Consider the following 18,867-nt stretch of genomic DNA (forward strand, 5'->3'; position numbering starts at 1 on the left):
AAACAAAGACTCGATTCTGTTATGCTACAATTCAAATGGCAATACAAAACTATGCCCACTGGTGATTGGTAAGCTTTCCAAGCCAAGATGTTTTAAAGAAGTTAACCAACTTCCCTATGATTATGTGGCCAATAGAGGTGCTTGGCTTACGGTCAAAATTTTTCAGTCTCGGTTATCAAAAGTGGACAGAAGAATGGCTTCAGAAAAAAGGAATATTTTGATGATTCTAGATCATTGTGCAGCACATTCTGCCGAGACACTTAAGTTGACAAATATACGGCTGTTGTTTTTAACCTTCCATTACCATCCATAGCTGAGGTTCAAGCGGTTCAAGCCCCTGACTGCTAAATACAGTCGATCTGCCAACCCACACTGACCAGCATGGCAGATTATGGTCCATTTCTCTCAACATGAATTGTTGAGGAGGCTTCCATTTTGTAGTGGGTGATAATGGCTGCAGTTTACTTTACTCCTTTTTTTTTTTCCACCAGTTTTATGTAGCCACTGGATCAAGGCATTATAACCACAAGGGAGCATATAGAGCTCCATCCTATGTTGATCCTCAACATAGGATGGAGGGAACAATTTGCAGCTAAATTGGAATGTCTTAGATTCTACCCATAATCTTTTTATTGCTTGGCACAGTATTGCATCAAGTGTAATAATCAACTGCTTCAGAAAGAGTGGCTTTGGAGAGAATATCATCGAAAAACATGGTCCAGCAGATGAATGTGATAGCAACATTAAGGAATGGGGAAATTTGAAAGAGCTATGGATTTAATTGGTGAATTTGAAGAGTTTGTGAAGGTACAGGTATTTTCTACCATAGCAATGCAACAGAAGATCTGCTAAGCACCAAGTAAAATTATGATGTTTTTGTTACCAGCGACAATGAAGATGCCTAAAATGTATTGAGCATAATAGAGAATGCGTTGGCCTGCAGTAATGTTGATAAAGAAATAACTATTGTGCTGTAGTTAAAAATGCATATAAAACAAAACTGTGCAAACAACATTGGATTCATTTATCTAAAAGTTAATGGATTTTATGTCTCCTTTTATATTAAGATTAATTCTTTTACTGTGATACGAAAATATTGTATACATTAAAATATATACTGTACAATATTTTCATTTCTGTTAATTTCTTTTCTCTTAGTTTATCTTACAAATAAAATAAAAAATCTTTAAAAGCTGTATTGTTTAGACAAGGCTTTTGTTTTTATTATTATTCTTAGATGTATAGTATGTGCCAAAAAATAAAGATAAAATTTTGATTTTGGGGACCTCGTTATTACAAAACATGAAAATTTAGGTCCCTTGAACTTTGTATTAAAGAGATTCTACTGTAGTTGTATATATATTGCACCCTCCTAGCAGAAGGCTGTTCAGGGGTGAAGCATAAGCAATAAATTGAGTCAATGATGTCCATTTCTACTTACAGTGTGCCAAACACCATGTACTTTTTCTGACAGAATTCCAGTTATCGGTTTATTCAACCACTGCTCATCTTGGTCGTATGAATTATTCGCTGTATGATTCCTTTTGCTTCAAAGGTGGTACTTGTTCATTTGTCCTTCTGATATTCCCCATCAGCGACTAGTGATTTGGAATCTCCTCTGGTTTAAATTCTGTCCAATTCATGTGTTGCCTCTATCCGACTAACAACTCCAGTAATCCACTTGGAACTCTGACTTTCTCCAGTCCAATTTTCCTTGGTGATTTTAATATTCAAAACTTCAGCTGGCTTCCATTTTCTAGGCACACAGACCCAGCTTGCAATTACTAATGACCTTGCACAGATTGTTCATTTACCTATGAGAATAACAGACAGCCAACACGCTTGATCTTTTTCTCATATCAACCCTTCTAAGTACACAGTCAAGATCAGTGGTCCTCTAGGCACCTCAGATCACAATTGGGTGATGGTCTCTTCTCCAATGGAGCCTTTCTCTTTTGACCATTCTCAACCTCAAGTTGTTTGGCATTACAAGAATGTTAACAGAAGAGACTGCTTCTACAGGGATGGGATACAATAGAAAGGATGCAAGAATATTTGCTGATGCTATCGAGGCAGTGTTAGGTGGGTCGGAAAGCTGCTAGCTTGGGAGGATACAAGGACTAATAGATTAACAGTAGCCACTGGCAGAGGTGAAAGTGATTCTTGCACTGCTTCTATTGGAATGAGCAGAAGCCTGGAAAACAAGATGCAGGATGTTTCAGAGACTGCTGGGAGTCATTACAGTACAAGTAAACACATGGGTTGTGTTAGGGTAGCTAAGAATAGGAACAGGTGCATGTATACTTGAGTGTACACCAATGCTAGGAGTTTGGTAAATAAATTTGATGAATTTGAGGTATTGCTCAAAGCATCAAAGGCAGATATTTTTGGGATTTCAGAGACTTGGTGTCACACAGATATAAGGAATGCAGAACTGGAATTTGGGGAGTACAATGTCTACAGAAAGGATAGACAGGATAGGAAGGGAGGAGGGGTTATGCTATTAGTTAAGAAATATATAAAATCCAAGGAAGTGAAGCCAGTCGACATCGCTGGACAGTGCAGTGTCGAGTCAGTTTGGTGTGACATAAGCATTGGGAGATCAAAATTGAGAGTAGGAGTGTGCAATAGGTCTGATGAGTATAATAAGAAAATGTACAGGGAAACAGAGTGGGCCAATAAATCAGAGAGTCTTATAATGGGGGATTTTAATTTCCCATATATTGACTGGAATTTGTGGGTTGGTCACTCACACACTAGCAAGGCTTTTGTGGATTTATTGGATGATTGTTTTCTACATCAGCATGTTCGTGAGGCAACTAGAGGGAGTAATATACTTGATTTTATTATCAGTAGTGATTCTTCATGCATTAAGAATCTGCAGATAAAGGAACCACTAGGTGGCAGTGATCACAGTATGCTGAAGTGGGATTTACTCAAACAGGTAACTACCATCAGGGGTAAAGGGAAGGGTTATTGCTTTCGTAAAGGCAACTACGATGGTCTGAGACAGTATTTAAATTCTATACAGTGGGAACAACTGATGTTACCAACAGCAAATTCAAAATGGGAAGCATTCAAAGAATTTATCTTGGAAGCTACTAGGCTTTACATACCAACTAAGAAATATTGTTCAAGGTTTAGGCCTAAATGGATGTCAGATGAACTAATGAGACACATGGCAGAAAATAAAAATGCATGGGATACATATAAATTAACACGTGACAGAGAAGCCTATGATAGATAAGCTGGTCTGTAACCAAGTCACAAAGGAGATTACGCAGGCAAAGGCAAAGGATGCAAAGAGTTCTTTACTTATGTAAACTCTAGAAGAAAGGGGATGAATCAGATTGGTCCACTTGATATCGATGGTTCAACTGTTGATGATCTTGTTCAGGTAGCTAACAAACTAAATGAATATTTTGCATCGACATTCACACATGAGGAGTTATTCAGTGAGGGGAATGCCAGAGGTGCATTCAACTCTGGAAGTAAGCTAGATAATCTTGTAATAACTGAGAGTAAAGTGGAGGAGAAATTGTTGAAGATAAACACAAGAAAGGTACCTGGGGTGGATGGGATCTATCCAGTTATATTAAAGGAAGCAGCAAAGTCCAGCTTCCTTGGACTCAGGGGAGGTACCCATAGACTGGAGATGTGCAAATGTGACCCCAATTCACAAAGCAAGATCAAAGGCTGACACAAGTAATTATAGACCTGTGAGTTTAACTTCAGTTCCAGGAAAATTAATGGAATCACTGGTTACAGAAGCACTGCAGGATCATCTTAGAAAGACTTCAGTTATAGCTCGGACACAGCACGGTTTTGTTAAGAGGAAGTCTTGCCTGACCAAATTGATTGGATACTATGATGCAGCCACAAAAGAGCTGGATGTAGGAAATAACTTTGATATTATATACTTGGATCTTAGAAAGGCTTTTGATACTGTTGCTCATGGAAGACTGCTGCACAAATTGGAGCAGTGTGGCGTTGGAGGCAAATTGCTGCTATGGATAAACAGGTGGTTGAGGGGGAGAAGACAGAGAGTGGTAATCAAGGGACACTGCTCATCATGGACTAATGTTATTAGTGGAGTCCCTCAGGGTTCCGTGTTGGGTCCATTATTGTTTTCTGTATTTATAAATAATATTGATGATGGTATATCAAGCTTAATATCCAAGTTTGCAGACATACAAAGGTTGGCAGGGTTGTTAAGGACACTACTGACACTATGCTGCTGCAACAGGATCTGGAAAGGTTGACCAGATGGGCTGAGAGGTGGCAAATGAAGTTTAACATTGAAAAATGTAAAGTACTACATATGGGAAACAGCAACCCCAGAGCAAAGTATCAACTCTGTGGTACTACACTGACAGTGGTAGAGAATGAAAAGGACCTGGAGGTTATTGTGCAGGCAGATATGAAGTTCTCTGAGCAGTGCAGACAGGCTGCAAGAGTAGCTCATGGTGTCTTGTCAATGATATACAGGAATTTTTCTAGCAGGGATAAGGAGGTGATTATTCCCTTGTATAAGGCAATGGTCAGGCCACACCTTGAGTACTATATACAGGTCTGGAGGCCTCATTTCAAGAAGGATGTAGAGCTGCTGGAACGAGTACGAAGGACAACAAGATTAGTGAATGAAACAAAGGGGTTGCCCTTATGAAGAAAGGCTTAAGTTTTGCAAATTACAGTGTCTGGAGACTAGGCACCAGTGTGTTGATCTGATAGAGGTGTATAAAGCCTTGAATACTTTGAGCATGCTCAATTCTGATGGGATTCTTCCTCTTGCTCAGAATAATCACCTGAGAGGGCATAAATGCAAATTGAGAAAGGATAGATGAGCGGAAATTTGCCTTTAGCCAGCGGGTAGTTGGTTGGTGGAAGTTGATAGCCTAAATAAATTTAAGGCTCAGCTGGAGAGGTATTTCGAACGAACGGAGGGGTGAACTGGAAGTTTATTTTTTTTTGGCTGATGCTGCATAAACTTGCATCATATGCCTCTGCTAATGCTAATGCAAAATGGGACAATCTGCAAGATTTCTTTTCCTTGTCGGATTATTGTTTCAAAATTCAGATGTCAACGTTTGCTCAGATTGTGTCAGTGAAATCCTTTGTTGCATACTCCACTTTGAAATCTCGTCCTTTTTTTTCCAATAAATGTGGTAAGAATGTTGCATATCGTAATTGGCTTGTTTCCAATTCTTCAGTTTCATTTTCTGTCTACACCAAAGCTCACAACAATTATAAAGCAGTTATTAATCAGGCTAAGAGTAGAAAACTTGCTTCTTTCCCTAATGGTAGCCAAGCATTCTGGTCTTTTGCCAAAGACCACAACTTTTGTCCATCTCCATTCCCACCTCTGTCAAAACCAGATGGGTATTGCCACTTCAGCTAAGGATAAAGCTGACTTGCTAGCATCCTATTTTTCTTCCAATTCATGTATTAATGATCTTGGTAACCACCTTTACCTGTATGCTCCATTCAATGCCTTCTGTGATCTTCAGTCAAAAGGATTTTGGCAAACCTTAATGCTAAGAAAGCTCCTGATTCTGATAGAATTTCTCCGCTTGTTCTCCTGAACTTATTCCTGTTCTGTGTGGCCTTTTTTCACTTTCTTATTCCAAATGTGTTTTTCCTTCTGCTTGAAAATTTGCTCATATCCAGGCAGTTCCTAAAAGGAGTGACAAATCCCTCCCATCCCATTGTACTTCTACTCTTTCTAAAGCAATGGAGAAATTGATTAACTGCCAGCTCTTAAACTATCTAGAAACCTTCCATCTGATTAACGACTGCTAGTACAGATTCCGTCAGTGTCGATGCACTGGTGATATTCTGGCTTATTTTACCCATCTATGGAAAAGTTTGGTGGAACTCGAGCAGTTTCTCTGGACATTTCAAAGACTTTTGTTTGTGTTTGGCATAAAGGTCTTCTAAATAAGCTTCCATCTTATGGTTGGTCAACTGTTTTTTTGTAATTGGGTATCCAGTTTTCTCTCTGACTGCTCCCTGCGGGTGATGGTAGATGTCTCTCTAACTTCTCCAATAATGCTGGTGTTCCCAAGGTTCAGTTCTTTCTCCCCCTCTTTTCCTCTTGTATATTAATGATATTCTTCCATTGACCAGAAATTCTATCGATAGTTTTGCTGGTGATAGCACATTGCCTTTCAATTTGAGAAACCTGGCCTACTAAAACAGGTTTAACTTCTCGAATATCCATAAGTAATTCTCCAGTGTAAAAGATAACTTAGTTGATTTCAGTCCTGTCTTATATCTAGCAAAAAGGATTCTTCTGCTCCTATGCTTATCTTTGATGAAACTTCAATCTCTTGTCAAAATCATAAAACTGACTTCTAATCTCCCTTAGCATAAGCACATTACTTATATTGCTTCCTCTGAATCTAAAAAACTGGGTTTTCTCTTTTTCTCTTGGCATTTCTTTTCTTCCAAACAGCTGTTCAGTCTTCACAAATCCACCCTACCATGGAATATTGTTCCCACATCTGGGGAACTGCCCCCCAAACCCCCTCTCAGGCTTCTAGACCATTAAAAAGAGGGCGGTTAGGTTAATTAATGACCCACAGCTGACTGATCCTCATCAGGCCAACTCGGGAACTTAAGTGGTGTATTAAAACTACAGAGAAACATCACCATATTTAGCAGTCACACGAGCATGAACCCACTTTCTACTCAAAGAGCGGGCACTTATTCACTTTTTTGACTGACCACTTGACTGCAGCAGCCCAGAGACAACCACAAGGGCTTGAACCACAGTCATTTTCAAAGCACACACAATGAGCTGCAGCATTCTTAGTATAAAAAAAGTTTAACTGTTAGGATTACTTTCCATTTGACTTGAGTTTTGGTTATAAAGCACCAAGAAAAAAATTATAAATTTCAAGAAGATTAATGTTACCTCATCAAAGAGTTGTAATATACACATCAATAAATAAACAGCAGTATAAGGGTAAAAATAAATTTCCTATGTCTCTACATATTGATAGCATGTAAAAAATTAACTGCTGACATGGTTAAAAGCTGTAAAACGAGCATTTCTAAATTAGTATATTTGTATAAAATGGTGTCACAGAACCGAACAACTTGCTCATTACAATCCCTGCACAGACTTGACTTCAATAGATGAATCAAAGGCTTAATCTGATATAGTTTGTTTGTGACCTGCTGATGCCATGGATTAATTGCCTGTAGGCTGTATAGGGGACTGACAGATCAAGATTATTCGTTAGGGCTGCTGATTTGGCTGTGGCATCAGCCACCTCATTTACTGTAATCCTGATGTGGCTGGGGATCCAGCAGAAGCAGATGTTGAACCCAGACAGTGTATATCACCTGCTGAATCTGGAACAACCCCACTTCAATATGTTATGATCACCAATGCCTGATTTTTTTTTTTTTTTTTTTTTTTTTTTTTTTACTTGATGTTTAATACATGCTGAATTACTGTTGATAATGGAATGAAGAATACTTTTACTTATAGCCTCTCCGATGTGTTGATACAGCAAATCAAAATGGTAGCCCACTCAGTAACGTTCTGCTACCATATCAAAAGGTCATTCTGAATTGCTTGTCTAGTGTAGTTGTGCATCATAGGCATATGGAGTAGGATGGCGAAATGCACACAAAAAAAAATCTCTTGGCATCTTCCCAGTGCAACTTAGGCCTTTATATATTGCCTAAGTTGCTCCATTTTCTCAATCCCAACTTTCCATGACTTTCTCAGTTTTAAATATTTGAAACATTTAGGTTATAAAATGGTTTCAGTTTTTAAAATACATTGGAAGTTAGCAAGCCTGGGATAGAATTTCTACTCCTTGTAAATTATTGCTGCATTTGTTCTCCCCTTAACTAGGAATGGGCGCAGCAGAGCTGGGGTTTATTGTGCAGCTAATGTTGCCACAGAACAGGTTGTGCAACATAATGAAGTAGATGTGTTTCAGGCTGTCAAGACAGTAAGAAGACATCGACCACAATTAGTAGAGAACATGGTGAATATAAATATTTAATTTTTTATTTATGCATTTGTGAGCTACTAAATTAGGTTCAATTTGTTATTATTTTAAATATTTCAATAATGTGTGTATTTAACAAGGGAATACACCTGTTAAACTTGCACATCTGATGTAATTTATCGAGTATTTCTTTTCTTTTGGTAAATTGGGATATTCAATGATCCTGAAGGGTATTTTTGGACTCTGGGAACACTTCAACTTCTTGCTACAGAGGTCCAGCATCATAAATAATCAGTAACTGTGCTGTTAACATCTGTATTTGATGTATCATAAAATATCTTGCTTTCCTATTTTTGCACAATGCCTAGAATGATGTCATTACAGCATTCAGACCATGAGGAAAAGACCTGGGTTCGAGTCCTTCTCAGACATGAATGTTTGAGTTTTATTCACACTGTGGCCAGTTTAGTCAAGGATAGCACATACCAATTATAGAGACATGATGTTGGCCTTGTGCACAATGAAAGAAGGCGCTTTTTAATTTTTTATGCCATGTTATCTGTACAGCCTTTAAGCCCTCTTCCACCTTTATTCTCCAATTAATCATACAGGGTGAGTAAAAATTTGCAAAACCCCAATAAACTTAATTCTTTTACTCTCAGATCGTGAAATCAAGTAGTTATAATAACTAAAGCCCATTTCCATTATGTTTTCTCAATAGGCTATTATTAATAATACTATTGATATTATATGCTACATCAAATATACTGACTGGCCAAAAAGTTTAAAAACTCTTAGCAATTGGCTCCAATAGATAAGTATATGTAAATTGACATTTGGTGTGATCACAAGTTAGCATTAGATGAGGCATATGATGCAAGAAAGCAAGCTTATTAGCATTAGCATTAGTAGAGGCATATGATGCAAGAAAGCAAGCTTATTCAGCCAAAAAAAAAAAAAAAAACCCTCTCCCATTTCACCCCTCCGTTCGTTCGAAATTCCTGTCCAGTTGAGCTTTAAATTTGTTTAGGCTATCAACTTCAACAACAAGTGATGGAAGTCGGTTCCACCAACCAACCACCCGCTGGCCAAAGGCAAATTTCCGCACATCTATCCGACATCCGTCCTTCCTCAATTTGAATTTATGCCCTCTGAGGTGATTATTCTGAGAAAGATGAAGAATCCCATTGGCACTGAGCATGCTCAAACCATTCAAAGCCTTATACACCTCTATCAGATCACCTCGCCGGTGCCTAGTCTCCAGACTCTGTAATTTGCAAAACTTAAGCCTTTCTTCGTAAGAGCAACCCTTTGTTCCATTTACTAATCTTGTTGCCCTTCTCTGTACCCGTTCCAGCAGCTCTACATCCTTCTTGAAATGAGGCCTCCAGACCTGTATACAGTACTTAAGATGTGGCCTAACCATTGCCTTATACAAGGGAATAATCACCTCCTTATCCCTGCTAGAAAAATTCCTGTATATCATTGACAAGACACCATGAGCTACTCTTGCAGCTCATCTGCACTGCTCAGAGAACTTCATATCTGCCTGCACAATTACCCCCAGGTCCTTTTCATTCTCCACCACTGTCAGTGTAGTACCGCAGAGTTGATACATTGCTCTGGGGTTACTGTTACCCATATGTAGTACTTTACATTTGTCAATGTTAAACTTCATTTGCCACCTCTCAGCCCATCTGTTCAACCTTTCCAGATCCTGTTGCAGCAGCATAGCGTCAGTAGTGTCCTTAACGACCCTGCCAACCTTTGTATCATCTGCAAACTTAGACATTAAACTTGATATCCCATCATCAATATCATTCATAAACACCGAAAACAACAACGGACCCAACACTGAACCCTGAGGAACTCCACTAATAACATTAGTCCACGTTGAGCAGTGTCCATTGATTACCACTCTGTCTTCTGCCACTCAACCATCCCCTTATCCATAGCAGCAATTTGCCTCCAATGCCACACTGCTCCAATTTGTGCAGCAGTCTTCCATGTGCAACAGTATCAAAAGCCTTTCTAAGATCCAAATATATAATATCAAAGTTATTCCCTGCATCCAGTTCTTTTGTGACTACATCATAGTATCCAATCAAATTGGTCAGGCAAGACCTGCCCTTAACAAAACCATGCTGCGTCTGAGCTATAACTGAATTCTTGTCTAGATGATCCTGCAGTGCTTCTTTAACTTACCTGGAACAGAAGTTAAACTAACAGGTCTATAATTACTTGTGTCAGCCTTTGATACTCCTTTGTGAATTGGGGTTACATTTGCACATCTCCAGTCTATGGGTACCTCCCCTGAGTCCAAAGAAGCTTATACAGCATCAATTCCCATTTTACCCATCCGGTCACTCCAAATGTTTGTCTAGTTCAGCCATCAACTTCCACAACAACAAATGCAAGTCTCTTCCAGCAATCAGCTAGCTGAAGGCAAACTTCTGCAACTGTCTTTCCTCAGTTTGTAATCTGAGCAAACGGAAAATACCATCAGCATTGAGCCTGCTCAAACCATTCAAGGACTTATGTACTTCAATCAGATCGTCTCCAGATGCTGCAACTTGCAGCACTTACGCCTTTCTGAGTAAGTGCTTTGTTCCTCTCACCAATCTTGTTGCCCTTCTTTGTACTCATTCTAACAACTCTACATCCTTCCTAAAATTTGGCCTGAGCATTGTCTTGTACAAAGGGATAATCACCTCCTTGTCTCTGCTAGCAAAATTCCTATACATCATTGACAAGACTCCACGACCTGCTCTGGCAGCCCGTCAGCACTGCACAGTTACCCTCAGGTCTTTTTCATTTTCCATCTCCCTGAGTGTAGTACCACACAGTTGGTACATTTCTCTTGGGTTACTGCTACCCATATGCAGTATTTTGCATTTGTCAAATGTTAAACTTTAGTTGCCACTTCTCAGCTCATCTGCTTAACTTTTCTAGATCATGTTGCATTAGCATACTGTCATTAACAACCCTACCAACCTTTATATCATCTGCTTGATAAATACACAACAATAGGCCCAGCACCAAACCCCGGGAGACTCCACTAATAACATTATTCCATTTATTACCACTCTGTCATCTCCCACTCAACCATCCCTTTATGTATTGTAGCAACTTGCCCTTAATGCCATATAGCTCCAATCTGTACAGCAGTCTTCCATGTGCAACACTATCAAAATTATTTTTTTCAACCAATTCCTTTGTGACCACATCATATTATCCAATCAAATTGGTCAGAGGCCTCCCTTTAACAAACCCCTGCAATACTTCTATAACTAGCGACTCCATTAATTTCTCCTGGAACAGAAGTTAAACTAATAGATAATTATGTCTAAATTTTTGCTTACTTCCTTTAATATATCCATCCATCCCAGGTGCCTTTCTTAAAAAAACCATTCAGCTCCCAGTTTCCACTTCCTTACAGAATTCCATTTGTGAATATAGATGCAAAATACTCATTCAGTTTATCAGCTATCTGATCAGTAGACCAATCTGATTCATTCCCTTCCTTTTAGAGTTTATACTCTATAAGTAAAGAAATCTTTGCTGTTTTTCTTTGCCAATTTCTCATAATCAGCCTGTGCTTGCCTAAGCTCCTTTGTGACTTGATTATATCTACTATAGGCTTTGTATCACCTGATAATTTATATGCATCCCATGTATTTTTCTTCTCTACCAAAGGTGCCTCTGTAGCCAGGTAGGCAGAGCCTGTGACCACCAAATACGGAGGATGTGGAAAGGTCAGGGAATGACCACTGCATATCCTCGGAGCAATATGGCCATAGTTGCTAATGCTCCTAAAAACCGAACAACATCTTCTCTGCCACTAGTCTCATTAGTTCATCTGACATCCATTTACACCTTGAACAGTATTTCTTAATCGATATGAAAAGCCTAGTAGCTTCCAAGATTAATTCCTTGAATGATTTCCATTTAGAATTTGCTGTTGGTAACATTGTCAGCTGGTCCTATTGTATACAATTTAAAAAGTGTGAGAGCACTGTAGTCCCATGATCCTTTGCATGGGATAATTTCACCAGAAGTGATTACTCTCCTGTAGTTCACCACTGGATTATTTTTTTTATGTGAGATTCCAACTGAGGTCTGCATGCTTTATGGGCTGGTAACACTGAAAAAAATGGTATTAGAATGTAACATATTGATTAATTATAAGTAAATAATGAACAAAGCATTTTTTTTTTAATCGGAAGAGAACGTGTATTGCACATCTCAATTAAGTGAAAACTATTTACAAAGATGATGCTGCATAAGCTTGCTTTCTTGCATCATATGCCTCTTATAAGGCTAAAGGAATTTTTATAAAATCTTGTAACAACTCTGTTCAATGATGGTCACAAATTCATCAAAAGAATGAAGGATAAGTACTGTTTTATCTGCAAGAAAGAGAACACATTAGCAGAATATAACCCTACTGTAGTGGGTAGTTTTACAAAACCATACATGTAGTAAAAGAATGATTATCAGAACAGCCTGCCATGATGAAATTTTCCACGTCTCCACCATGCATTTCATCGGGATTTAGACAAAATATTAAATACCATTTAATAGTGACCAACGAAAGGAATTTACTAATAAACAAGTGTGGGCGCATAATTGAAATCTAAAAACACTTACTTTTGCACCACTAGAAGTGAAAAAAAGGTGGTATGGTAGAAAGATTTATTCAAACTTTAAAAGAGTTACATATTAGAAAAATGATAATATATTCACGTTCTGCAAAAATTAGTAAAAACTTATAAAATGGCACCAGTAGACATTAGCATACATACTTCTTCATTGTGTAGACCCCAAGTTTAATTCAGTGACCATAGCCATAATTTTTGAAAAGCATTCAGAGGGAATTAATCTAATAAAGTATTTTTTTCCATTTCCCAGGTAATCAAAAGGCACCCTGTAGTATATAAGGAAGAGAAGGTGAAGTGATAGAAGGTACATTTTACAAGTATCAGCTGCAGAGGGTCAATTTTGATAACAAGCTACTGGAAAACATGCATCTGATTGAGAAAGTACTTAAAAAACATACAGTGCATGGCTTGGTGAATACCCAGTATCCTACCTAACTCTACCAAATATGACACCTCCGTAGCCAAGCGGGCAGGAGCGGCAGTGCGTAGCACACCCTTCTTGATTATGCTGGAGTTTGAGCCCGTGACCACCAAATACAGAGGATGCGGAAAGGTCAGCAAATGACCACCACATATCCCCAGAGTAATCTGGCCTTAGTTGCTAATGCTCCTAAAAACCAAACAACAACAACTCTACCAAGTAATGCAAGTATGGGGTTTGACTCCAATAGCAAGTGAGCGTGGAGACCCCAGTCATCAATTTGGTTACGTCCAATCTAGGATGCTGGTTACAGCTACCTTATCAGATTAAAATGTCATCATCTTGGCGTGGTGGGAGACAGAGGCTGTAGCATCTGATTTCAAATACTGATTGAGTAAAGTTTGTGACTGCCTTATATATATTTTCATCTATAATAAATTAACGTTCTTGTCCCCTTGGAAGGGGGCCAATTTAGCTATTGTGTTCTCTGGGTTTCATAGCTTGTACATTCAGAAAGAATGTGTCTTCACTCTTGCCGTAGGTACAATTTGGGTCATCAGCCAACCCTAAGGAAGTTAGTTTTTCCTTTAGGGAGCCGTGACCTGTCAATATGAAGGTTGTAAAAAGTCCAAGGATGTGGAGCTTTGTGGCTTCTATTTTCTTTCTCTCAGCCTTAATGTTGTCAGTGTTAATGGCTATCCCCAAAAATTCTGAGAGTGTAATATAAGCCTCTTTTGGCTATTTCCAAATAAAGTGGTAGAGCATCAGCCAGCACAACATGCCCTAGTGATAAGTATTGTTCTATAATTTGTTCCAGACTATGGCCATGCGGGTAAACCATGTGCCGACAGGCAAGAACACTGCTCAATATATGATTGCCAGGGTCTTTCTTTTGAGCCCTCAGTCAGCCCTACTGATACTACATAGTTTTAATTTTTTTTTGCTAAATATGCCAAATGGGGATAAGAAATGAATTTTGAGCAAAAACAACTCTCAGGTATTTTAGTTCTGATACCATTATGGTTATTCCATTAAGTTTCCTTTCAAAACTATCGATTTAGTTTTTTCCAGTGATGTCAAGAGCATGTGCACCATTAGGCAACCTTTATTCACAAGGTGTATGAACTGAGACACTTCTGTCTTTGGGGTAGCTATTTATTACCTGATAGAGCTTTTGTAGGAGCCTCCTAAGGACATACTATGCCACCAGAGTGAGTTAAATTCCCCAACATATATTTTACCTCTGTGTGTGGCTAGCAATAGCTACTGAGCAGCTGCCCTACTTCCGCATCCTTGGGACCACTATTCATTTAACTTAGATAGTGGAGATTTTAAAAGCCAAGGGAAGGTCCATTGGTACTTTAATTTTCCAATTTAAGATTAGGTTGCTTGGATTGATGGCTCCTTGATTAAACAAGAATTGTAAATAGTTGGCCCTTATTTTTATATAAGTTTGTTTTACTTATATATACTAACAAATGATTTGGATTATCTGGGTGCGGAAATTTTAACCGCAAAGTAATGGAAATAACCTAGATCATTGTCACTCCCCAGTCCTTCACAATCAGGGACAGCCGAGAGTATTAATAGTTGATCTGAGACACTTATAGTAAAATTCTATCAGCAGAAATAAGGATTAAATTGGACATGTGGGACCAATGCCCACAATGTCTATATTGAGAATCTCCTCTTAAAAGGAGAGAGTTATTCAAATGTTGTAAAGAAAAGTCACCCAAAGTGATGATTTTGAAGGCTAAAGGAAATGTTGACCTCCTAACTGTACTTCATAAAAAGAAATAAAGCATATAATCCTGACCTGTAGGAGCACTACACATTCAGAACCAAGGCATTCCTACTGCTTTTGCTCTAGTCTGAGGCATAACTTTAAAAGTTTTAACTATGAAAATAATAATGCAACACAAAATTAGTTGTAATACAGTTGTAGTTTATGCACCTATATAATAGATGAGAAAGTGGTTGTGATGTTATTTTTAATTTGAAATACAAAAAAAAATTGTTAATTAATAAATTTTTCTATAAAACTACTCATATATTTATAATACAAATACTTCTACAATTAATAAAAATCAGTAAGCACAAGTGCCAAAAGAGAGAGAAATGTATATAAATGCAATTTTCAAACTGCAAGATCTATTCCCTAAGCTTCCACACTGGTAAATTGGTTGCAAAAAAACAATTACGATGAAGTTGTAAAACTTCTGGTCTCAGGAATATATTTACTAGACTGGTGTGGTAAAAAAAAAAAAGAAGGTAAAGTGCAACCATTATCAACCCATTGCAGGATAGAAGCCTCCTCAACAATTCATGCTGAGAGAAATGGACCATAATCTGCCACACTGGTCCATTGTGGGTTGGCAGATCGACTGTATTCAGCAGTCAGGGGCTTGAACCCTGGTCTACTCAAAGAGCGTGCGCTACTGCACTCCCACTCCTGACCACTCAGAGGCCTGTTGTGGTACAACACTGCAATGATAATAATGGATAGCATACTAAAAATCTAACATTTTTACTCAAAATAATAAAAAACTGCCTTTTAAAGGCCCAGTTTCATAGATGCACACCAAAAAACTAGCCAGTTGGCTACTCCTCTTCTATAGGCTGTGAAAAGTGATTTTGAAAATAGCATTTAAAATCTAAAATGTTTTCTCTAAATATAAATGAATAAAATTTTATATCTTAAATGTAATATGTGAATTTATCTTTTCAGACAGAGTACAAGTATTGTTACGACTTGGTTCTCCATTATGTTCTTCATTACCTTCATCAAGACTGAAAACAACAGTGGAACATCAATACATTCTGTGGAATGCAGTGAAATAAACTTAGTCTCAGCCTATATATATAAATTACCCAATATAAGAAAATATGGCATATTGCCAGGACCTCACAGAACAGCTGTACTAATATTTTATGACAGTTTTTATTTAAAAAGAAATTTTGCTGTTGGCTTTATATAATGGAACAGTTTATTTTTCTGTATATGAAGCAATAAGTTTTTGTTCCATTATTTGTTTGTACGTTTTAAAGCCTCCTGAAGTAGATATTCTGTTTCTTTAGAAGGGTTTTGATGCATCAAAATAAGAATTCCTTGCTCTTTTGAGTAAATACATGATTCTAAACAAATTAATGCAATGTGTATAAAGAGTGGTTATAATTAAAAGTGTGTCACTTTTGAGGCCCACAGACAGTGAATGCCTATCACAAAATGCTGAAATAATAATCAGTATTTACAGGAAAGGCACATAGATGCAAGTAAGTGAAATGAGGACTATAAAAGTAGGCAGAAACAAACAAATTAGCCGACTGCTAATATCGATGTGTGAAGAATTGTGCACTAATGATAAAGCTCATGTTACTATAGTAACATTACTGATGAGCACTACTAAGGAAACAAGACTTTTATATAACTTATGCGAAATGCAATGTGATATCATGGCAAGTGTAATTGAAAACTAGTTATGATGCTTTCTGTAGTTGTTCTCACTGCCATGAGTCATCTGGCTGGTGATTACACATAGCCTGAGGTTCTGAACAAAATGTGTGATGCAGCCAGCAGAGTGAGAATGAGGTGCTTCTCTGTCTGAGGTAATTTTAATTCTTATGTAAGGTCCCTTATCATGGCATGGGCATCCAGCACATGTATTTTATTAATAACTACTTGAATAGTGTTGGAATGTAAGAATATTTTTTCATTCAATGAGATGCAATCAAGCAGCATGCACTGGTCCTACAATCAGTACATCCGTGTGATTGACATTATGGCCCGCCTACAATGTAACCTGTCATATGATCTTTATTCTCCAGTGAATTGGGTTAGACTGTTTGGAATAAGTGCTAAGACCACCCAGCATTAGTATTGTTTTTATAAATTGTCCAGATGATTTGCTTATTTATGTATGAAAATAGGCAGGTTGCCATGAGTGAAAAAAAACTGTTTTATTGAATCAACATTCTTCCTATTCTGATGTGAATTCAGTTGGAAGAACAATTTTAGACAGTACACTACCCATGAGAATTCTGATTTTATATATTGTATGTAAAACTGTAAATTTAATGTTGTCAAGTCTGCAAAGTTTGGACCACAAGGAGTATAATTTCCATAGACTTATGTCTTTAGACCTCTGTACTATAAACAAAAGTTAATGACATCATTAACACTATATATCAAGAGGGAAATTTGTATGCCAACAGATTGGTTCTGTTAAATTTTTGTTTTCAGTCATATTCATTACTGAAATGGGCAAAACCTCTAACTGGTTTATACTGTAATGTAATCTTTAATTTACACATTGGGTTTCTGTAGACTGCTATGTTGAAGTGATGCCAACTCCTTGAGAAAAACACTCAAGAATGGTAACTGATCATTTTTTCCCCTCTTTCCATTGCAAACTATTAGAATGACTAGCATGTTGCTATATGCAATCTGTGAAGGTCAGGTTAAATATAAGAAACAAATCCCCAGTGTAAATTTTCCAGACTCTGATGCGATATACTTAAGTAGTTCTTATACCATATCCACTTTGCTTCCATGACTGTTGTAGTTTATGAAACAACTGTTCTAATATCAGATGCTGAATTTTTTTTTTTTAATTTTGGTTAGGCTTTTCAGCCTGCAATAGGTCTCTGTTGGAGCCTTTCATAGGTGCGGTGATGGAAGTGAAAAAAGGAAAAGCATCAACTTAATCTGTATGCAGTCTACAGTATAAGGTGACCAGCTTTTCTGGGGGGGGGGGAGAGAGAATATATCCTCTCATTTGTATTGTAATCTCTATGACATACCTGAAGTTAAGGAGGGTGCCTACACACAAAAAAAAAAAGTGACATTAAGCTTATGAATTCTGGACAATCTACAAAACAGCAACTGGTGAGTCTCCTATGAGATTTGTCTTCATGCCATTCCTGTTTTTCTTTTTTATATTAAGTAATAAAACTGCAGTGTTACTACTGAAATTTTATGAAAGTTATTGACTACCATTCAACCAGCCCTGGGGCTAGTTAATTGCCAATTTTCAGTACCAGAATCAAAGTCTGCCTAGTAAGATTTCAGGAAATAAAATGTAATTCATAAACTTATACAGCAGTGTAAAGTTTCTGAAGGGTGGTATGTGAAATCACATACCACCCTTCAGAAGTTATATCTGAAAAATCAACATTTAAATTATAAAGCACAACTACTTTAATGTTACAGTGCTCTGCACTGTCCTAACCAGGAGAGTTTTTTTTATGTGAACCCCAAACACGAGAGGTATTAGAACCTATAGTACTCAGTACCGTGCTTGGGTTGGAAAAAAAAATTCAGTATTGCTGCTATTATCTCCATGCCAAAACTTGTGTTGGATCAGGTCTGATTCTACACCTATAATTATGGATAGATGATGGTGTGTGATAGAAAATTCTATTCATTTAAACAGGTTCTGCTGGTTGGCAAGAAATTGAATGTCTGGTACCATCTATATTGTTTATTCATTTACTTAGATAGTATGAACCAGAGCTGTAATGCTCAATACATTCTACGTTGATATTTGTAAAATAATAAGAGAAGTTTACCTCAATATAGTACGTAGAACACTTCCATATGATACTCTCCAGAAATTAAAACGAAAAACTTACATTAGAGTAACAAATAGTTTAAAGAAGAATTTAACAAAAAATTGCAACTATTTGTTACTCTAATGTAAGTGTTTTAATTTCTGGAGAGTATCATATGGAAGTGTTCTACATACTATATTGAGGTAAACTTCTCATTTACTAGATAGAACATAACCAAGTTAGAGACTCTGGTTGCAGGTATGGA

The 18,867-nt window shown here is 37.5% G+C and overlaps 1 protein-coding gene across 1 annotated transcript in view; it reads left to right on the plus strand.

Moving 5' to 3' along the window:
- Positions 1–18,575, plus strand: part of Ptp36E (protein tyrosine phosphatase 36E) — a 235,318-nt gene extending 216,743 nt beyond the window's left edge. The window contains exons 16-17 of the mRNA XM_090381417.1: positions 7,871–8,006; positions 15,781–18,575. Of these exons, the coding sequence (XP_090237543.1) occupies positions 7,871–8,006; positions 15,781–15,846 (202 nt within the window). The 3' untranslated portion in view covers positions 15,847–18,575. The remainder of the gene's footprint in view (positions 1–7,870; positions 8,007–15,780) is intronic.
- The last annotated feature ends 292 nt before the right edge of the window (positions 18,576–18,867 follow it).

Source organism: Mastigoproctus giganteus, chromosome 9, assembly GCF_048544385.1.
Source record: "Mastigoproctus giganteus isolate SK-2022 chromosome 9, ASM4854438v1, whole genome shotgun sequence".
Taxonomy (NCBI): domain Eukaryota; kingdom Metazoa; phylum Arthropoda; class Arachnida; order Uropygi; family Thelyphonidae; genus Mastigoproctus; species Mastigoproctus giganteus.